This window comes from Gossypium hirsutum, chromosome A02, assembly GCF_007990345.1.
Source record: "Gossypium hirsutum isolate 1008001.06 chromosome A02, Gossypium_hirsutum_v2.1, whole genome shotgun sequence".
NCBI lineage: Eukaryota > Viridiplantae > Streptophyta > Magnoliopsida > Malvales > Malvaceae > Gossypium > Gossypium hirsutum.
The window spans coordinates 75263715-75283519 of NC_053425.1; the positions used below are offsets into that span (position 1 = coordinate 75263715).

The 19805-nt window shown below is 33.9% G+C and overlaps 1 protein-coding gene and 1 long non-coding RNA gene across 2 annotated transcripts; one reads left to right on the forward strand and one right to left on the reverse strand.

Moving 5' to 3' along the window:
• Positions 1 to 10826: 10826 nt before the first annotated feature.
• Positions 10827 to 13710, reverse strand: LOC121212907 (uncharacterized). The gene is made up of 3 exons (XR_005908284.1): positions 13563 to 13710; positions 11793 to 11910; positions 10827 to 11035 (listed from the first exon to the last, which is right to left on the reverse strand). It is a non-coding gene; the product is annotated as an uncharacterized lncRNA (long non-coding RNA).
• Positions 13711 to 16804: 3094 nt separating this feature from the next.
• Positions 16805 to 19761, forward strand: LOC107951884 (endoglucanase 25). The gene is made up of 6 exons (XM_016887054.2): positions 16805 to 17325; positions 17466 to 17776; positions 17869 to 18351; positions 18456 to 18588; positions 18783 to 18955; positions 19029 to 19761. The coding sequence occupies exons 1-6, from the start codon at positions 16989 to 16991 to the stop codon at positions 19416 to 19418; spliced, it is 1827 nt and encodes a 608-aa protein (XP_016742543.1). The 5' UTR covers positions 16805 to 16988; the 3' UTR covers positions 19419 to 19761.
• The last annotated feature ends 44 nt before the right edge of the window (positions 19762 to 19805 follow it).

A 19805-nucleotide genomic window follows, 5' to 3' on the forward strand; every position in this document is an offset into this window, starting at 1 on the left:
TCCGTGACTTTGTTCATTCCCCAATCTAAGTTCGTATTTCGCCTTTCTTAATAATTGAACTAGGAAGCTTGGCTGATTGAAACCTTAAAAGAATGACTTCTCTTTTCTTTAAAATCGGTTGGAGATAGAGAATAAAGATGAATATTGTTTTTGTTTTATTTATTTTAAGCTAATAAACCTTTTTAGCTTATAGAACTCCAATTTTTCACTTTATGCGATTTAGTCCTTTTTACCAAATTAACAAATCAAACGATAAAATTTCTTAATGAAATTTTCACACAATTATTCTATCATACTATAAACATTAAAATAATAATAAAATAAATATTTTGATGTCAGATTTGTGGTCTCGGAACCACTGTTCCAAGTTGACTAAAAACAGGCTATTACAACTCTCCCCCTTAGGGATTTTCGTCCCCGAAAATCTTACCAGTGAATAGGTTAGGGTACTGTTTTCTCATAGCTTTCTCGGGCTCCCACGTAACCTCTTCGACACCGTAACGTTGCCACAAAACCTTCACCAAAGTTATTCGCTTATTTCTCAATTCTTTAATCTCTTGAGCTAGAATTCTGATCGGTTCTTCATTGTATGTCATATTCGGTTGAATTTCAATCTGTGTCGGAGAAATTACGTGTGAAGGAACTGATCTATATTGACATAGGAACTATATGTGAAACACATTATGGATCTTCTTTAACTCGGTCGGTAAAGCTAGTCGATATATCACTGGCCCTATTCTTTTAATAATCCTGTACGGCCCGATGAAACGTGGACTCAACTTACCTTTTCGACCAAAACGAAAAATTTTCTTCCACAGAGATACTTTCAGAAACACTTTATCACCAATCTAAAATTCAATGTCTTTCCGTTTCAAAGCCGCATACGACTACTGTCGATCTGATGCTGCTTTCAAATTGTTCTAAATTAGATTCACTTTTTCTTCAGTCTCTCGGATCAAGTCAACCCTGTGAATCTTTTTCTCACTAAACTCGGTCCAATACAACGGATTTCGACACTTGCGACTATACAAAACTTCATACGATGCCATATTTATACTCGATTAAAAGCTATTGTTATACATAAATTCAACCAATGACAAATGTTTCTCTCAGTTACCTTTGAACTCTAAAACACAACATCTGAGCATATCTTTGAGAACCTAAATTACTCTCTCAGACTAACCGTCAATTTGCAGATGAAATGTTGTACTAAAATTTAATCTCATACCTAGAGCTTCTTGCAATTTCTTCCATAATCATGATATAAACCTCGGATCTCTATCCGAAATAATCAAAATTGACACCCCATGTAATCTAACAATCTCATAAATGTACAACTGATACGGGGTTGCGCGCGGACCAAGATCGAGTTGCCAAGTCACGAGAAACTCCTACGAAAACCCTAAACAATTAGATCTGAAACGAAACAGAAAATTAAAAGATTAGATTTTTGAATTTTCAGATTTGAAATAAAATCCCCAAAACAGTAAAGAATCAAATAGAGAATAGAAATAAGTGTTAATAAGGAATCTTGAAACCCTAGAAGAGGTTGCGATTCTGCCCAATTGAACACCAAGATAGTTTTCCCCAAATTTCGGCAATCTAATTTCTCCCAAAAAGAGTATGGATGAATCGGCAAGAACCCTAGAAATTGGGGATTTTTTGGGCTGATTCCTTAAGATAGAAAAAGGCTGAAAACACAATAAGAACAGAAAATAGATTAGATAATGATTCAGCACAAGTAGAAATAAAGAAAGAATTGACAGTAAGAAATTAAAAGATAAGTCCTAAGAAGCCTTGAAATCTCGAAAGATCTCACAACTTCCTTCAAACGGCTCTAATCTCCCCTCCAAAGAATATCAATGGCAAGAAGAAGGTTGAAGATGGCTCCCACAATCAAAAAGATTGTTAAAACAACTTCTAAAGAAAACTCAAGAGAAAATCCTTGAAGAACTCAAAGAGAATTTTCACTCAAATCAAATCTGAAATTTTCAATGTAATTGTAATGTAATGTAGGGTGGCTGGCCAAGCCATATAAATAGGCCTTTCAAATGTTTTCCTAATTTAATTAGAACACTAAAACTAAAACTAAAAAAAACTCCTAATTATTTTAATATGGAAATTCGGCCAAGGGTCTTTTATTTGGGACTCTTGGACTGAATATAAAATTTAAACTAAATAAAATAAATAAATAAATAAATAAAAATAAAACTTTACAACTTGGGCCACTTTGACAATTTGGCCTGATTTTCAACTAAGTATGGGTGGATTTCTTGATTGGGCTTGGAATCTTCTTATTGGGCCTCGTCTTCAAGAATTTAGGCTTTTGTGACTCGTATCATTCCCCCCTTCCTCAAAAAGATTCGTCCTCGAATCTGAAAAATCAAATGAACTCGACTTTCCTCTATCGAACGGGACTAATGGCAATTGAGTCCACTGAAAAGAATAGCCATGAGATAGTAAATAGCAACGGAAACAAGCTTGTAGTCCAATCATAAGTATAACAGAACAGGTATAACGCATGTGAATGGACAGATTCAGATTACCATGCAAACAATCTAATTTACTCACCACTGCCTCGTCAAATATTTGAAACAAAGATGGACATGTTTTAAGGCATTCAGTCGTCTCACATTGTTCCCACAAACCATGAATAAATTGCGAGTAATAAATCAAATGGTAAACATAATCGTCACAAGTAGGTATTTGAAAAGATTCACATGGTTCACAGAGTTGCATAATCATACCATGCATTAATCGACGGTCTATAGATTCACTCACACATGCATTATCAAACACAAGAATCTTTTTATCAACCATCAAAACAGATAGATCATCAATAAATAAAATAGGACAGTCAAGCACGTTTCGATCTAAGAGTTCATCAACACGATCTTTATCACTATCCGAGGAGTACAAAAGTGTTTCAAAGGTTTCAAGCATCTTACCTCGATAAGCAGAAGAATAAGGGTCGATTTTACCTTTTTCATTTAAAACAAACCTTCGCTCATCGGGGGCATAGTGTAGTTGAATCTCCGTTGTTGAGTTAACCTTTGTCAAATGGAACTCAAACTTCATGTACAACCACATAAACTGTTTAAGGCACGAATATAAATTGAAAACAAATTTGGAAAATTTCGTTACCTTATTCTCCAAAACAGATTTGGACAAATTCGAGGATTTTACACAAGGTAAATCAAGAGAATAACAAATCACGCTTCTTTTCGTAATGACTTTATCAACCACAATCGAAGAGTAACAATTAATCGGATCAAAATGAGGGGATCTTTTAAGAACTAAGTCACCAAAAGTTTTATCAATAATTTTCAAATCTGCACTGGACTCGGTTTCTAAAATTTCCTTACCTCGCTTACCTTCGGGATCATGTAGTGTTATTGCATCTTTGCCTAAGTTGATCGTATGAAAGCGTCTTTCATTTGAGAGGTATTGAAGTTGAAAGTTATCTTTCGATCTTTCAGGAACCTGAAAAGTAGCAACACAAGAAAAATTCATATCTTGGTTAGTGGAAACATTCCTCACTAGCCTTTCCTCGTCTTTTTCTTTTGTTTCTTTTTCTAACTCATTTTCTCTTCTTTCTTCAACTTCTTTTTCAAATTTCTTATCTGTTTCACATTCCTTTTCACTCTCAATCTCTTTTTGCTCTTTTTCATTCTCTTTTTCTTTTTCCTCACTTGTTTTAACAGAATTTCTCAGTTTGATTTGGTCCTCATGGACTTGTTCCGGAGTGAGCGGCACTAAGGTAAGTTTCTTTCCTTGATGCTTGAAAGAATACCTATTGGTACGACCATCGTGAGTGACTTTTCGATCCAGTTGCCATGGTTCTCCTAGCAATAAATGGCAGGCTTGAATAGGTACTACGTCGCACACGACTTCGTCTTGATATTTACCGATAGAAAAGGCGATGCGCACTTATTGAGTGACCTTAAATTGGCTTTCGTTGCTAAGCCCTTGTAGTTGATAAGGTCGTGGATGCTTGGTAGTGGTTAAGCAAAGCTTTTCCACCATCGTCGTGTTGGCTACGTTCGAGCAACTTTCACCATCAATAATAACTCTACAAAGCTTACCTTGTACATGGCAGCGAGTATGAAAGAGATGTTCTCGTTGCTGCTCGCTCTTTGGTTTTGCCAAAGAGGGTTGTCCACGATCATGAAGATCATAATCAGTTCTAGGGACACGCCGAGGAGCGCGCCTATGAGCAGGAGGCTGGTTATCCACATCGTCTTTAATTTGATCTCGATATTGAGGCTCTTGATTCAACCGCACCTCATTGATAGTAGCAGTCAACACTCGAAGTGCAGCAGCCTGTTCGTCCAACTGTTGTTGGAATTTTTTAAATATGTCACTAGTATTATCACCTGTAGACATTTTTTTTAAAACCTGCAAAACACTCAACACTCAAAAATAAAAGTTATCAAACCTCACTGTTAATCACTCAAAAAGAAAAAATCAAATTCTCAATGAGGTCGAATTCAATCTTGTGAGTTCTTTATCAGAGTTTATATCAACCAATTAGAGAGTGTGAACCAAACTACCAAAGAATCCTAATTTGCACTAGGATGCTAAAAACTGACGAGACACCAATTGATTCGTGTTGCACCGAGGAAGAAGTTGTGCACACGTTTAAATCCTACTAACACAAGAAACAAGAAGGTGTTAGATAACGTAAAGGAAGAATAAAGGGAAACAAATGAAAACCTACAGCTAAGAATCAATAAAAATTGCTGAAAATAGAAAACCCGAAAAACTGCGGAGTAACTTGACAACTTCGTTCGAGGTGTTCCCGATCTCCAAAAATCACGAAATTAAATCTGGAGTGTCCTTATATATTAAATTTTTGATCTGGAAATTTTGGGCACCAAATTCAACCCGCTAAATCTTTTTTTTAATTTTTATTGAATTTCATATTTTTTGATTTTTTTGACTTTTTTGACTGATTTTTTGGCGGGAATAATTTTTTTATATTCAATCACAGTGCCAAAAATATGTATGTAAAATTTCAGATCAATCGGACAACGTTTACCCACTCAAATAAATTTTTTTTAAACAATTTTTCTGGGTAAAACTGCCGTTTATGCTTTAAAAAATAGAGATCAGTTTAGAAATCAACCAAGAACACCCAAAACGCCCAAAATCTGATACCAAATGATACGGGGTTGCGCACGGACCAAGATCGAGTTGCCAAGTCACGAGAAACTCCTACGAAAACCCTAAACAATTAGATCTGAAACGAAACAGAAAATTAAAAGATTAGATTTTTGAATTTTCAGATCTGAAATAAAATCCCCAAAACAGTAAAGAATCAAATAGAGAATAGAAATAAGTGTTAATAAGGAATCTTGAAACCCTAGAAGAGGTTGCGATTCTGCCCAATTGAACACCAAGATAGTTTTCCCCAAATTTCGGCAATCTAATTTCTCCCAAAAAGAGTATGGATGAATCGGCAAGAACCCTAGAAATTGGGGATTTTTTGGGCTGATTCCTTAAGATAGAAAAAGGCTGAAAACACAATAAGAACAGAAAATAGATTAGATAATGATTCAGCACAAGTAGAAATAAAGAAAGAATTGACAGTAAGAAATTAAAAGATAAGTCCTAAGAAGCCTTGAAATCTCGAAAGATCTCACAACTTCCTTCAAACGGCTCTAATCTCCCCTCCAAAGAATATCAATGGCAAGAAGAAGGTTGAAGATGGCTCCCACAATCAAAAAGATTGTTAAAACAACTTCTAAAGAAAACTCAAGAGAAAATCCTTGAAGAACTCAAAGAGAATTTTCACTCAAATCAAATCTGAAATTTTCAATGTAATTGTAATGTAATGTAGGGTGGCTGGCCAAGCCATATAAATAGGCCTTTCAAATGTTTTCCTAATTTAATTAGAACACTAAAACTAAAACTAAAAAAAACTCCTAATTATTTTAATATGGAAATTCGGCCAAGGGTCTTTTATTTGGGACTCTTGGACTGAATATAAAAATTTAAACTAAATAAAATAAATAAATAAATAAATAAAAATAAAACTTTACAACTTGGGCCACTTTGACAATTTGGCCTGATTTTCAACTAAGTATGGGTGGATTTCTTGATTGGGCTTGGAATCTTCTTATTGGGCCTCGCCTTCAAGAATTTGGGCTTTTGTGACTCGTATCAACAACTCAGCCAATTTATCAAGTGTACTGGAATGAAATGTGCAGATTTTGTTAGTCGATCAACGACAACCCAGATAACAACTTTCTGTTTTGGAGATAGGGGAAAACCTGATACGAAATCCATCGTAACTCTATCTCATTTCCACTCTGGTATCATCACAGGCTGTAACAATCTTGAAGACACTTGATGCTCAGCTTTAACTTGTTGACACACCAAGCATGTCGATACGAATTCTGAAATGTCTCATTTCATACTTGACCACCAATACAATAGTTTTAAATCATTATACATTTTGGTACTCCCCGGGTGAATAGATAAACAACCACTATGTTCTTTGTGCAAAATTTTCTGAATGAGTTCGAAATTCTTTGGTACGCAAATTCTATTTCGGAACATTAAATAATCATCGGCTCCAATCTGATAATCTGAATCACTATTCGACTCACATTGCATTCTTTTAGCTTGTAACTCGGTATCGCACTTTTGAGCTTCACGAATTTGTTGAAGAAAAACTGGTTTAGCTTTTAACTCTGCTAATATTGAACCATCATCAAACAAGCTTAGTTGAGTATTCATTACCCTCAAAGCAAACAGAGATTTTCTACTTAAAGCATCTGCAACTACATTCACTTTCCCTAGATGATAATCAATTACTAACTCGTAATATTTCAATAGCTCAAGCCATCTTCGTTGTCGCAAGTTTAGATCTTTCTGAGTCATTAAATACTTTAAACTTTTGTGATTCGTAAAGATGTGGCATTTTTAACTGTACAAATGATGTCGCCAAATTTTTAATGCAAATACAATAGCAGCCAATTCTAAATCGTGCGTCAGATAGTTCTCTTCATGCGGCTTCAATTGTCTCGAGACATAAGTTATCACTTTTCCCTCTTGCATCAACACGCAACCCAAACTGTTCAATGACGCGTCACTGTAAATCACAAATTCTTTACCTGACACAGGTTGAACCAATACTGGTGCCTCAGTTAACAATGCTTTCAACTGATCGAAACTCTATTGACATTTCTCAGACCACTCAAACTTCATGTCTTTCTGTAGCAATCTGGTCATCGGTGTAGTAATCATCGAAAATCCTTTAACAAAACATCGATAATAACCAGCTAACCCTAGAAAACTTCTGACTTCGAATACATTCCTCAGTGGTTTCCAATCAACAACTGCAGAAATCTTGCTCGGATCAATTGTTATACTTTCTGCTGAAACAATGTGTCCCAAAAATCTGACTTCTTTGAGCCAAAACTCTCATTTAGTGAATTTAGCATACAGTTGCTTATATCTCAAGGTTAGTAGCACAATATTCAAATGCTCATCATGTTCAGACTCGTCTCGTGAATAGATCAGAATGTCGTCAATGAACACAGTAACGAATTTGTCCAAATAAGATCTAAAAATCGATTCATCAAATCCATAAAAACTGCAAGAACATTAGTCAATCTAAAAGGCATAACAAGAAATTCATAATGTTCGTACGACATTTTGAACGCAATTTTGGGTACATCTGAATCTTTCACTCGTAATTGATAATAGCCAGATCTCAAATCAATCTTCAAAAACACTATTAGCCCTTTCAACTGATCAAACAAGTCATCTATTCTCGACAATTGATACTTGTTCTTTATCATAACCTTATTGAGTTGTCGATAGTCAATACGCATTCTTATTGACCCGTCCTTCTTCTTTACGGACAATACTGGTGCACCCTAGAGTGAAAAACTAGGTCGTGCAAATCCTCTATCTGTTAATTCTTCAACTGAGATTTCAACTCTTTCAATTCGATCGGAGCCATTCTGTACTGAGCTATTGATATCGAATAAGTTTCAGGTATTAATTCAATAGCAAATTCAACCTCTCCTATCAGTGGTAACCCTGGTATTTCTTTTGGAAACAAATCTGGAAACTCACAGACTATCGGCACTAATACAACCTTCGATTTAGACACCTTTGTATCTAAAACATAAGTAAAATAAGCTTCACACCCTTTTCTCACACATTTCTGAGTTGACATAGATGAAATTACAACAGACAATTCACTCGATTCATCTAATTCAATTCGAATGATTTCACTATTCTGACATTTCAATTCAATAATCTTTCGTTACAATTAATAATAGCATCATGCAGAGTCAACCAATCCATTCCCAAAATTACGTCAAATTCATCAAATGGAAATAGCATTAAATCAGCTAGAAAACAGTAACCCCGAGTCATTAAAGGACAATTCTTGCAAACTTTATCAACTACAACATACTTGCCTAAGGGGTTCGATACTTTAATCATAAACTCAGTAAATTCAACAGGCAATTTCTTACTAGACACTAAATTCTCACAAACATATGAATGTGTCGATCTAGGATCAATTAAAGCAATCATATTAGTGTCGTAAAGAGAAAAGGTACTGATTATAACATCAGGTGACGACGCCTCTTTGCGAGCACGAATAGCATAAGCCCTAGCAAGTGCTCTAGCCTCAGATCTCATGACAGAGTCTTTTTTTGTACCTCTACTATTGGTCACATTTCTCGCATTTCTTGGTGGCCTCCCTCTAGTGGCTATGTTACTCGGTCTTACATTTTGGAATTTGTCTTTCTCAGCTAACCTAAGACAATCCCAAATAAAATGATCTGATGAACCACATTTGAAACAAGCTTTATTAATTTTATTCCAGCATTCTCCAAAATGTCATCTCCCATACTGTTGACATTCGGGTTTATTGTTTCTCACATTGCCAACACTTGATACTGATGTAGCTTGAGCTTTAGGACTTGAGTATTGTTTTCCGCAATCTCTGTTCGAGTACCCGATTGAAGCATTTAAACGATTAAACAAATCTCTGGATTTCTTTGACAAAGACAGATACGGCTTATTCATTGGTATTTTTCTCGAGTCTCTTGCCTCTGAATCTGCTTTTCTCTTTTCTTTACTAAGTTCCTCAACTTTGCAAGCTCTATCAACTAAAATAACAAATTCTTTCAATTCTAGAATTTTGACTAGAAGTTTAATGTCCTCGTTCAACCTATCAACGAACCGATTGCACATGATTTCTTCAGTAGAAACATACTCTCGAGCATACTTGCTCAATTGTACAAATCTCTTTCATATTTGGTCATAGTCATTCAGCCCTGTTTCAATTCTAGAAACTCTTTGTGCTTTTGATCGAGGAATCTCTGACTTATGTATTTCTTCCTGAACTCAACTTGAAAGAAATCCTAAGTCACTCTTTCTCTCGGTAACAAGATACTAAAGTATTCCACCATTGATACGCAGTATCCCTCAATAACGATATGGCATATTTCAAACACTCGGCTGGAGTACATGACAATTCATCAAATACCCGAATAGTGTTTTCAAGCCAAAATTCAGCTCGTTGAGTATCATCATCTACGACAGCTCTAAACTCTTCAACCCCGTGTTTTTGGATCTTATCAATTGGAGGCTTATTCAGTTGTTGAAGTTCCACAACTTGAGGAGCTACGAGAATTAGGTTGGGGATTTGGTGGGGCTGGAGGTTGTTGAGTAGCTGAATTTGTCCGGACATATTGCGTGAACCATTCATTCATCATTTAGAAAAAGGCTTCTTTAGCCTCTCCACTGTGACTACTCGATATATTTCCAGATTTCGAAGGCGTTGTCCCTTAAGCAAGAGATGGTGCATTACTTTCAACATCGTTAGCTACAGCTCGATCGGGATCCATTTACTATACGAAAACACATTTTAAATTGTCAGGAGTCAACATACTATCATAGTTTATATATGACATGTATAGCTAGACTCTCACACACGCTACGTTAGTCTATAAATCGACTAAACCGTAACTCTGATACCAATAAATGTAACACCCCTCACCCGTATTCAATGCCATAATAGGGTTACGAAGCATTACCAAACTTATCACACATTTAAACATACATATTTAATACAATTAATCAATTCATAAACAATTCAATCACAATTAAACATTTCATCCTTAATACGAGCCTATAAAGCCCTAATATGCATTGGGAGTGGTTTGGGACTAAATTGATAACTTTAGAAACTTTTTGAAGACTTAAGAATTTTTCTCAAAAATAGGGGACCACGCCTGTGTTGCCCGGCCGTGTGTCTCACACGGTCAATAGACACACCCGTGTCATAAGGCATGTGGACATTCAAAATAGGAGTACATGGCTAGGTCCTAGCCCGTGTCCAACCCCGTGTAACTCTCTGACTTGGGTCACACGGCCAACACACACGCCCGTGTGGCTAGCCTGTGTGACTTAAAAATGGCCATACACACCCGTGTGCCAGGTCTTATGCTAGGCCTTGCCAAACCTATAGGGTTTACTGACTTATGCCATACGGCTAAGTCACACACTCATGTGTGAGGCCGTGTGGAGCATACTAAATTGATTTTAAGTTCAACACCAGGGGACACACGACCGTGTACATGACCATGTATCACACACGGCCAAGACACACGCCCGTGTCTCTGCCTGTGTGGACAAAAGTAGGCTATTTACCAAGCATGTAACTACTCTAAAATCACAAGCACTTAACATCCTAATCTTTAAAATTCCCAAGCATTATATATTCATCCATAAACTCACAACACAAACATATATGCACATATTTCTACATAACCAAATCAACCAAATTAAGCCAACTCTCATGTCTATATTTACAAGTCAAAACATATACATTTACAAACATTTCACATGGCTACAATCATTAACAACCCATAATAAAGATGGCTCAAAATAACTATACATGTCATATACTCAAAACATAAACTTAAAAGTACCAAATTGATAGCTTGATAGTGTGATGAAGTCTCTGATGATCCCTAAATCCGAGCTAGCTCAGAAATCACTATAAAACACGGAAAAATAAACAATGTAAGATTTATAGCTTAGTGAGCTCGTATGAAATAATTAAGCAAATTTCACCATCCATTTACATTTTCAAATAAGTAACTCAAATTGCATCAAAACATTAAACACCAAGTTAACATGGAATTTAACCACATAATTGATCATAAGCTTACAACTTCCTTCGATTCATTGCTCAAATAGTTTCTCATACATACCAATACCGATACGTATCTATTTCTCACCAATTCACATCTTCAATATACTCGTTAAACCATTCGAAATAGAAGTTGGAACTCAGGAGTCTTGCACACTAAGTGCTCACATCATGACCCGAAGCCAACTCAATATATCTCGCACCCAAAGTGCTAATATCATTGCCCGTAGCCAAATCAGTGAAGCTTGCACCCGAGGTGCCGATATCATGGCCTGAAGCCAAATCAAAGTAACTCGCACCCGAAGTGATGATATCATGGCCCGAAGCCAAATCAAAGTAACTCGCACCCAAAGTGCCGATATCATGGCCCAAAGCCAAATCAAAGTAACTCGCAGCTGAAGTGTCAATATCATGGCCCAAAGCCAAATCAATATATCTCCTAATGACAAGTCATTAGTATCCTAATCTATTCCTAAAGTTCAACCGGGAGTTTCAATGTCGAAACATCGTCGAATGTATCCGTAGAGTCAAATTTAAAATTCATACAATATCAAAGCATTTAAAACATAATTATATCAATGCTTATTACATACGAACTTACCTCGAACGTAAAAACGATGACACGGGTCAACTAATCTGAGACTTTGTTCTTTCCCCAATCTAAGTTCGTATTTCGCTTTTCTTGATAATTGAGCTAGAAAGCTTGGCCGATTGAAACCCTGAAAGAATGACTTCTTTTCTCTTTAAAATCGGTTGGAGATAGAGAAATAAAGATGAATATTGTTTTTGTTTTATTTATTTTAAGCTTATTAACTAAATACCAAAATTAACATTGGTTATAAAACATAAAAATAACTTAATACTTGTCCATACTTATCCACTTATAATTCAAATGGTCTAATTACAACATAAGGACATCCACTATTTAATTTCATGGCTAATAAACCCTTTTAGCTTGTAGAACAATTTTTCACTTTACGCGATTTAGTCCTTTTTACCAAATTAACAAATTAAACGATAAAATTTCTTAACGAAATTTTCACACAATTATTCTATCATACTGTAAACATTAAAATAATAATAAAATAAATATTTTGACCTCAGATTGTGGTCAAAACACTATTCTGATTTGACTAAAAATGGGTTGTTACAATTTTTATCGTCAAGTATCCACCGTTTGATTAACAAAACTTTCATATGATTTTGATGTTTTGAGCCATCAATGGTGAAAACATATGGAGAAATTGGACCCTATCAGGGACTAATTCATCTGCATAAAGTTCAACCATTGTCCAGACCAAAGAAAAGAGAAAAAAAAAACATGTAGAGATCAATGTCAGAGAGGGAACTCAAAGAAAAAAAAAGGAGAGGGAGAGAGAGAGAGAGAAAGAGGAAGATTCAGTTTATTTGAAATTTAGACGCTCCAATTCTTTAATTCTACTTAACTAAATTCCACAAAATTCAAAACTCAGCTTTAAAAACCTAGTCTTTCCAATACCTAGATCTCAATTTCCTTTAGTTTGATTAAATTTGCCACGTTTAATTCATTTCCCCTATTTCTCAACTGCAACTATTTGCAATAATTAGAGGTCCAATATTTCAAGATAAACCTTAGTTAATGTTATTTGCTTTCTTTCCCCACCAAACAAAACATCTTCTTCCTCTAATCTCTTAATTTCGTTTTGAATTTCAACAAAATTCCAAGGTAAGTTGTTGAAAGGGAATATTTTAAAAATCTAAAAATCTTAAAATTGAAAGACAAAAAGTGAAACTTCCTGATTATTGCAAATATTTAACGTGTCTGTTTAATGTTCTTTCCAAATTGTGGAAAATGTTAAACAAAACGACCACTTTCTCAAGACACCACAGTTTTCTTCTACAGTAACTGTCTTTTAGGTTGGGTTTTTTTATGAATTCAACCAGAGCATCTTATCTTATAGTTCAAAAAAACTGAACTTTTCATTCATCTTTCTTTGTTGTTATTTCGCAGCTAGCTATCTTTGATTCCTCTTTTGTTCCTAAATTATCTCTAAATTTTCTAGAATTTATATATCCTCCACCTTGTATTTTACTTTAGTAGATTTTTTGTAAGTGCAGCAAACCCTAACTGTCATGATGTGTCGTCCATAAGCAATCCCACACAAAAACAGAGTGAATAAAGCATGGGAACATAAAAAAAAAGAGTTTTAATTTAAGGAAATAAAGTTACAACCAAAAAGAGTTCTTATAAACCACTGTTGTATTGTTGGTCTATTAGATAATGCTTATGAACTTTTGGAAGAGATGAAACAGACATACTAAAACAGAATCAAAACTTTCCTTCATTTTCTCGGTGACCAAACAAAAAGAAAGTGAAAATGATATTCCTTACCTGAGTCAGTTGAGGAAATCCGGTGGGCGCCAGCAACAGAGGAAGTCGGTGGGAGGTGGAGATGAATATGGTGACTGGTGACTGGTGAGCAGCGCCGGGAGACAGCACTATTGGATCGATAGAGGTGGTGGTAAGTTGGGGACTTTGATTCTGGAATTGGCAATAAGGGGGGGAGGAAGCACGAAAGTGAAAGTGAAACTAAAAAAATAAAGTTAAAAATAAAAAATGATTAAAAATAAAATAAAATATTTAGTACATAACTCAGGCCAGGCCCAGGCCAAAAAAATCTTACCCGAGGCTCGGCCCTTGTTTAAACAGGCCTCATTTTTTTGTCCAAACTATTTTTCGGGCCTATATTTTTATCCGGACCTCCCATTTTTTGGGCAGGCTTTCAGGCTAGGCCGGGTGGCCCAACCCATGATCAGGTCTAGTAGCTACAAGGAAGAACTTAAAAAATATTTGAAGAAGATCCTTTGAATATTAAATGTTTGACGCAATGGAATTATAATCTTTTATCGAATTATATGAATATATTAAATATTTAATTTTATTTTAAAATTATTTATGTTAGTATTTTACATCTTTTACTTTTTAATGCTTTTTCCAATTTCTATTTTAATTTACCATGTTTCATTTATTTCCATATTACAAACAAAAATTCGTAAATTCTTTTTTCATAAGGCAAATTTATTTTTACAATATTTAAAACTATACTTTTTACCAATAAAATTACTTAAAATTTAATTTCTAAAATTAAAAATTATAAGATAACTCAAATTCGCTACATTTGTTCTCATTTTTTTACAATTATACAACATGTATAATGGTTTGGCATTGTAGTAAAAAACATTCCGTACATTCATTTTTAATATATCCAAGTTACTGCTTTATATGATTTAAAACTTTTATTCCCTAAATTCTTCAAAAAAACAAAAACTCTATTCCTTAAAAAAGTTAAAATTCTTTTTAAAAATTTAAATTTGTTTGTTTAAGAATAATTTAATTTTTTTAAGAAAAATTTAAATTTTACTTTTTAAGAATACCAATAAAAAAATTTTATTTTTATCATGTAAAATTATTTCTTAATTCAAATTTTATATAACATCTATCTTCCTTCGTTACATTTTTATAATACTATTTACTCGCAACATTAACTAAATTAGATACTTATTGTCAATAAATAGATACGATATCTTTAACTTCAAATAGTGTTTATTTCTTTCAAATATAGGCCAAATGTATTTACAAAAAATAAATGTTATTTGTGTATATAATTAATCATTTAATCTTTACATAAAATTATAATGTACTCACTTATTATTAAAATTTATAGTTACACATTATTTACACGGTAAAAAAAATTATACAATTAAAATTTATTTACAAATTATTTTATTTTACGCTTCTATATAATTACACATATATTTTTTTTTACAAAACTACACATATAATTAATTGAAGGCTTAAAGGTGAAAAAAAGTCAAACTTCTAAAAAAATAATAATTAAGCTCCTACTTTTTTACTTTACACTCATTTGGGTAGTTCAACTTTCAAAATATATCAAAAAAGTCCTCAAATCTTTTCAAAGAAAAACAATTAAGCCCCTTTTTTTTCACTCAATTGGGTACTTGAATTTTTAAAATGTATCAAAAAGACCCTCAAACATTTTCAAAAATAGTAATTAAGCCCCTGTTTTTATTTAAAATTGTAAAAATTATAAAATATATAGAAATATAAAAAATTATAAAATTTTATAAAGTAGTAAGAAAATTATACAAAATATAAAGAAATGTAAATTTCGTAAAAAAAAAACTATAAAAATTATCGTACTAAAAGAAGCATTTTATAATTTTTCTATAACTTTTATTGATTTTTATTTTTTTATCATTTTTCGCCACATGTCACGCTGTATTGCGACACGTGATGACTTTAATTGGAAAGAAAACTAGGAGTCGTTAAATTTTTTTATGATTTTTATAAAATTTTTCAATTTTTTTTATTTTTTAAAAAATTTTATAAAAAAATTCTAAATTTTAATTTTTTATATTTTTATTAAAATTTAATAATTTTTCTAAAATTTTTTATTTTTTTCTAATTTTTAATAAGAGCATGGGCTTAATTGCTTATTTGAAAAAATTTGAGGGACTTTTTTATGTATTTTGAAAGTTCAAATACCTAAGTGAGTAAAAATAAAAGTAGAGGCTTAATTTTTTTTTTTTAAGTTTTAGGACCTTTAATGCATTTTGAAAGTTAAATTGCTTAGTTGAGTGAAAAAAAAAATTTAATTGCTTTTTTTTAAAAAAATTGAAGACTTTTTATTCCCTTAAACCTAAAATTAAATGCTTATAATTCTATACATTATACTAACTAATATGCTTTAGTCGTACAAGTGTTTTTCTCATTCTCAAAAAAAATTCTCCGTTACTTCAGTTTTAAAAATCGAATCTAAATAATATGCTTTAAAATACTTTCAAATTTCTAAATATTTCTTTAACTAATTCATATGTAATTTTGCATACCTACTTGTATCACACACATATATATATATATATACAAAGATTTTGAATCATTAATTATATGTTTACATATTATAACAATTTTATGATTCAAATTTTCTTTCTGTATAAATTATAGGAGTTAATATTTAGTATACGTACTTTTTTTTATTCTACAAGTAGTTTTAAAAAATTATTATGTATCTCTCTTTTTCTAAATCAACCCCTAATTTGTGAAGTTTAAAAAATACCATAATAATGTAACAAATATTATTCAAAATTATATTTGAAATATTACAAATATATTATCTTTAAAAATTAAAACATACAGCACACACGGGTAAAAAAACTAATTTATTATATATAAACATATTTTAACTGATTTTCTATTCTTTTATGATTTCAGCACAATAACTACGTATAAATTCAAACAGATCACAAAACTTATTTTAAATTCACCTGTATCCAATGTCATCTTTCTCTTCAATCTCATCAGAATGGATCCTTAAGTTTGATATTGGAGTAATAACCATGATGGAATATTCACCATATCTATAAAGCAAAAATGATCTTCCATGAAAACAGAAAGATGCAAGAAAGTGCTAGTGATCTCAACAATATTATTTGAACTCAGCAATCCGCAATTCTTATTTTTGTATTTATTTGGATTTTCACAGCTGTGTGGTACACATATCAGGAATACATGAAGTTGAAGGAAAAGTTAAGATGTTATGAGAATAGGCAGCCGGCAGAGGCTTGTCCATAGGCTTGTCCATATCTCTGGGTTCACTGTTAAACTAAATGCCATGTATATAAGCTGAAACCTTGCATCGGAAATGCCGTTAAAACACATAAATCTCTCAATCAATTAACCTTTCCATTTATTATTTTCTTTCTCCTTTTCCCTGCAAACTAGCTTTCTTCATCAACCATGGCAGGCTCAAGTAACTTAGCACCTGTAAGCTCTATTCATACAAGCTCAGAGACAGGAAGGCTTCTTACTTCAGAAACCAAATGCAACTCCAAAGAAATTGATTTGGATGTTTCCCTCCCTTCGCCCTACTCTAAATCTTATCTTTTTGAGCTTGTAATCGCTGATAAAACACATTACAGACGGTTTCTTTATATTTCGTTGACTCTAGCTTTTGTTGTCCTAGCACTTGGTCTGGTGCTGCATTTTCTGCCTGAAAACAATCGTCACCATGGGCATTCCAAGAATCTCACTCTTGCACTTAACCAAGCTATAGCATTCTTTGATGCACAAAAGTGTAAGAATTTTCACTCTTGCATTTAACCAAGCTATAACATTCTTTGATGCACAAAAGTGTAAGAATTTTCCTTTGTGAATTTGTTGTATATTAATATTCACTGACGTCCATGGAAACTTACCACACTTTTTTTTCTGCAGCTGGGAGTTATCCAAGTAACAGTCCCATAAGTTTCCGAGGAAGTTCGGGTTTGCAGGATGGGAATTCAAGCAATATCCATGCTGATCTTGTTGGTGGATTTTATGATTCTGGCAACAACATCAAATTCACCTTCCCTGCAGCTTATACCATCACCCTGTTGAGTTGGTCGGTGGTTGAATACCATCGAAAATATGCAGATATTGGTGAGCTAGAGCATATAAAAGATGTCATCAAATGGGGCAGTGACTACTTGCTCAAGGTCTTTGTTCCTCCAACTGCAAAATCTGATCCTAGCTTATTGTATTCACAGGCAAGCCTTGTATCAATTATGTGCCTCAAAGTGGCAAAATGGGATATCAGTGACATACTGACATTTGAGATTGTTTGTTGACGTGCCTTTAGGTTGGAAGTGCAGGTAATGACACTAAAAATCCGGTCCCTAACGATATAAATTGTTGGCAAAGGCCTGAAGACATGAGGTACAAGAGGCCTGTTTCAGTTTGTAATGAGACAGCTTCTGATTTAGCAGGGGAAATTGTTGCAGCACTATCAGCAGCTTCAATAGTATTCAAACAAGAGAATGAATATTCACAAAGATTGCTTAAAAAAGCAGAGCAGATATATGAGATAACTGCAAAAGAAGACCGGATTCACAGAGCCATAACTTACACCACCATTGATGCTTGTGGAGGTGAAGCAAGAAAGTTTTACGGATCATCCGGGTACAAAGATGAGTTGGTCTGGGCAGCAACTTGGTTGTTCTTTGCTACAGGGAACCATACTTTTCTTGATTATGCCACCACAAACTTTGCTGCAGCAGCTGATGATGAAACAACCACTTACAAAGGGATCTTCTATTGGAATAACAAGCTTGCCGCCAATGCGGTAAGCTTAGTGAATATGTTTCATGTGGTTTTTATAATGTTCAATTCCTACATTTGGTGCAGACATAGAGTTAAAAAAATTTCCTGTTATATTTGCTTTTGTAGGTTTTGTTTACTAGACTTCGTTTCTTTCGTGATCTTGGATTTCCCTATGAAAACGTACTGGCATTATCCACCAATATGATTGATCAGCTCATGTGTTCATATCTTTCAAAGCAAAATTTCAATAGAACACCTGGTAAAGCATTTTCAGTGGATTACCATTTCATGTATGTTTTTTTAAAGCAAATGGATTGATACGGAGGAGAACAAATGAACCTCATAAGATAATCTCATACTTTCAACATAGGATTCAAGTCTCATTCCTGGAATTAGGCACGTAACATGGATCTATGCTTTCTAAAGCCACTTCATCACTATGATTTTCTGTAGGTGGATTGATCCTTTTAAGCCCTGGTACTGGCGGACCACTCCAGTTTGCAGCGACGGCATCTTTCTTGAGTAAATTATATAACGATTACCTTACACTTTTTCGAAGATCTAGTTGGAATTGCACCAATGATGGGTTTTCTTTGGAAATGTTACAAAGCTTCTCTACTTCTCAGGTAAGCCTATAATCTGTCCATAAGTCTGCAAGTCTTTAAAACAGCAGTTTTTATTGTTTCCTCGTTTATACAGATTAATTACATTCTAGGAGATAATCCGAGAAAGATGAGCTACATGGTTGGCTTCGGAGATCATTATCCAACACATGTTCACCATCGGACTGCATCGATTCCATGGGATGGTCAATATCACTCTTGTGCTGAAGGTGATAGATGGCTACACTCTCAAGATCAAAATCCGAATGTACTTTTGGGAGCAATGGTAGCTGGACCAGATCAATTTGATGATTTCTCTGATGAAAGGGAGAAGACATGGTTCACAGAACCGAGCATAGCAGGCAATGCTGGTCTAGTTGCAGCACTCATTGCACATCATGACCCTCCTCGATCTTCTGCTTCTAATGGCCCTAATTTAGGCCTGGACATTATGGGAATCTTTGAAAAAGTTCATTTGAATTCTTAAATTCATTAAAATTGTACCTTGAAAACAGTTGAGCATTCTCCATTGTAATTACTAATGGATAAATGCACGAGATGGTATTTGGGCTTTTTCGCAAGAGAAAAGCTTTGGCTCTACATCTCCACTTTTGCAGGTGCCAACAATGTCATTTATGGTATGAACCACATTTGTATACTAAAATTTTCAACGCAAGAATGAGGTAAAAGACAAGGCAAACAGCACATTCTTTGAAACTCCTAAGAATGAGGTAAAAGACAAGGCAAACAGCACATTCTTTGAAACTCCTAATTTCTGATGAATTTTCAACATTTTAGATTATGGAGCCTAGATAACTCAAAAATAGTCATGAAAAAGCAGTAAAAACAGCATCAAATTCCAACTAAAGACCAT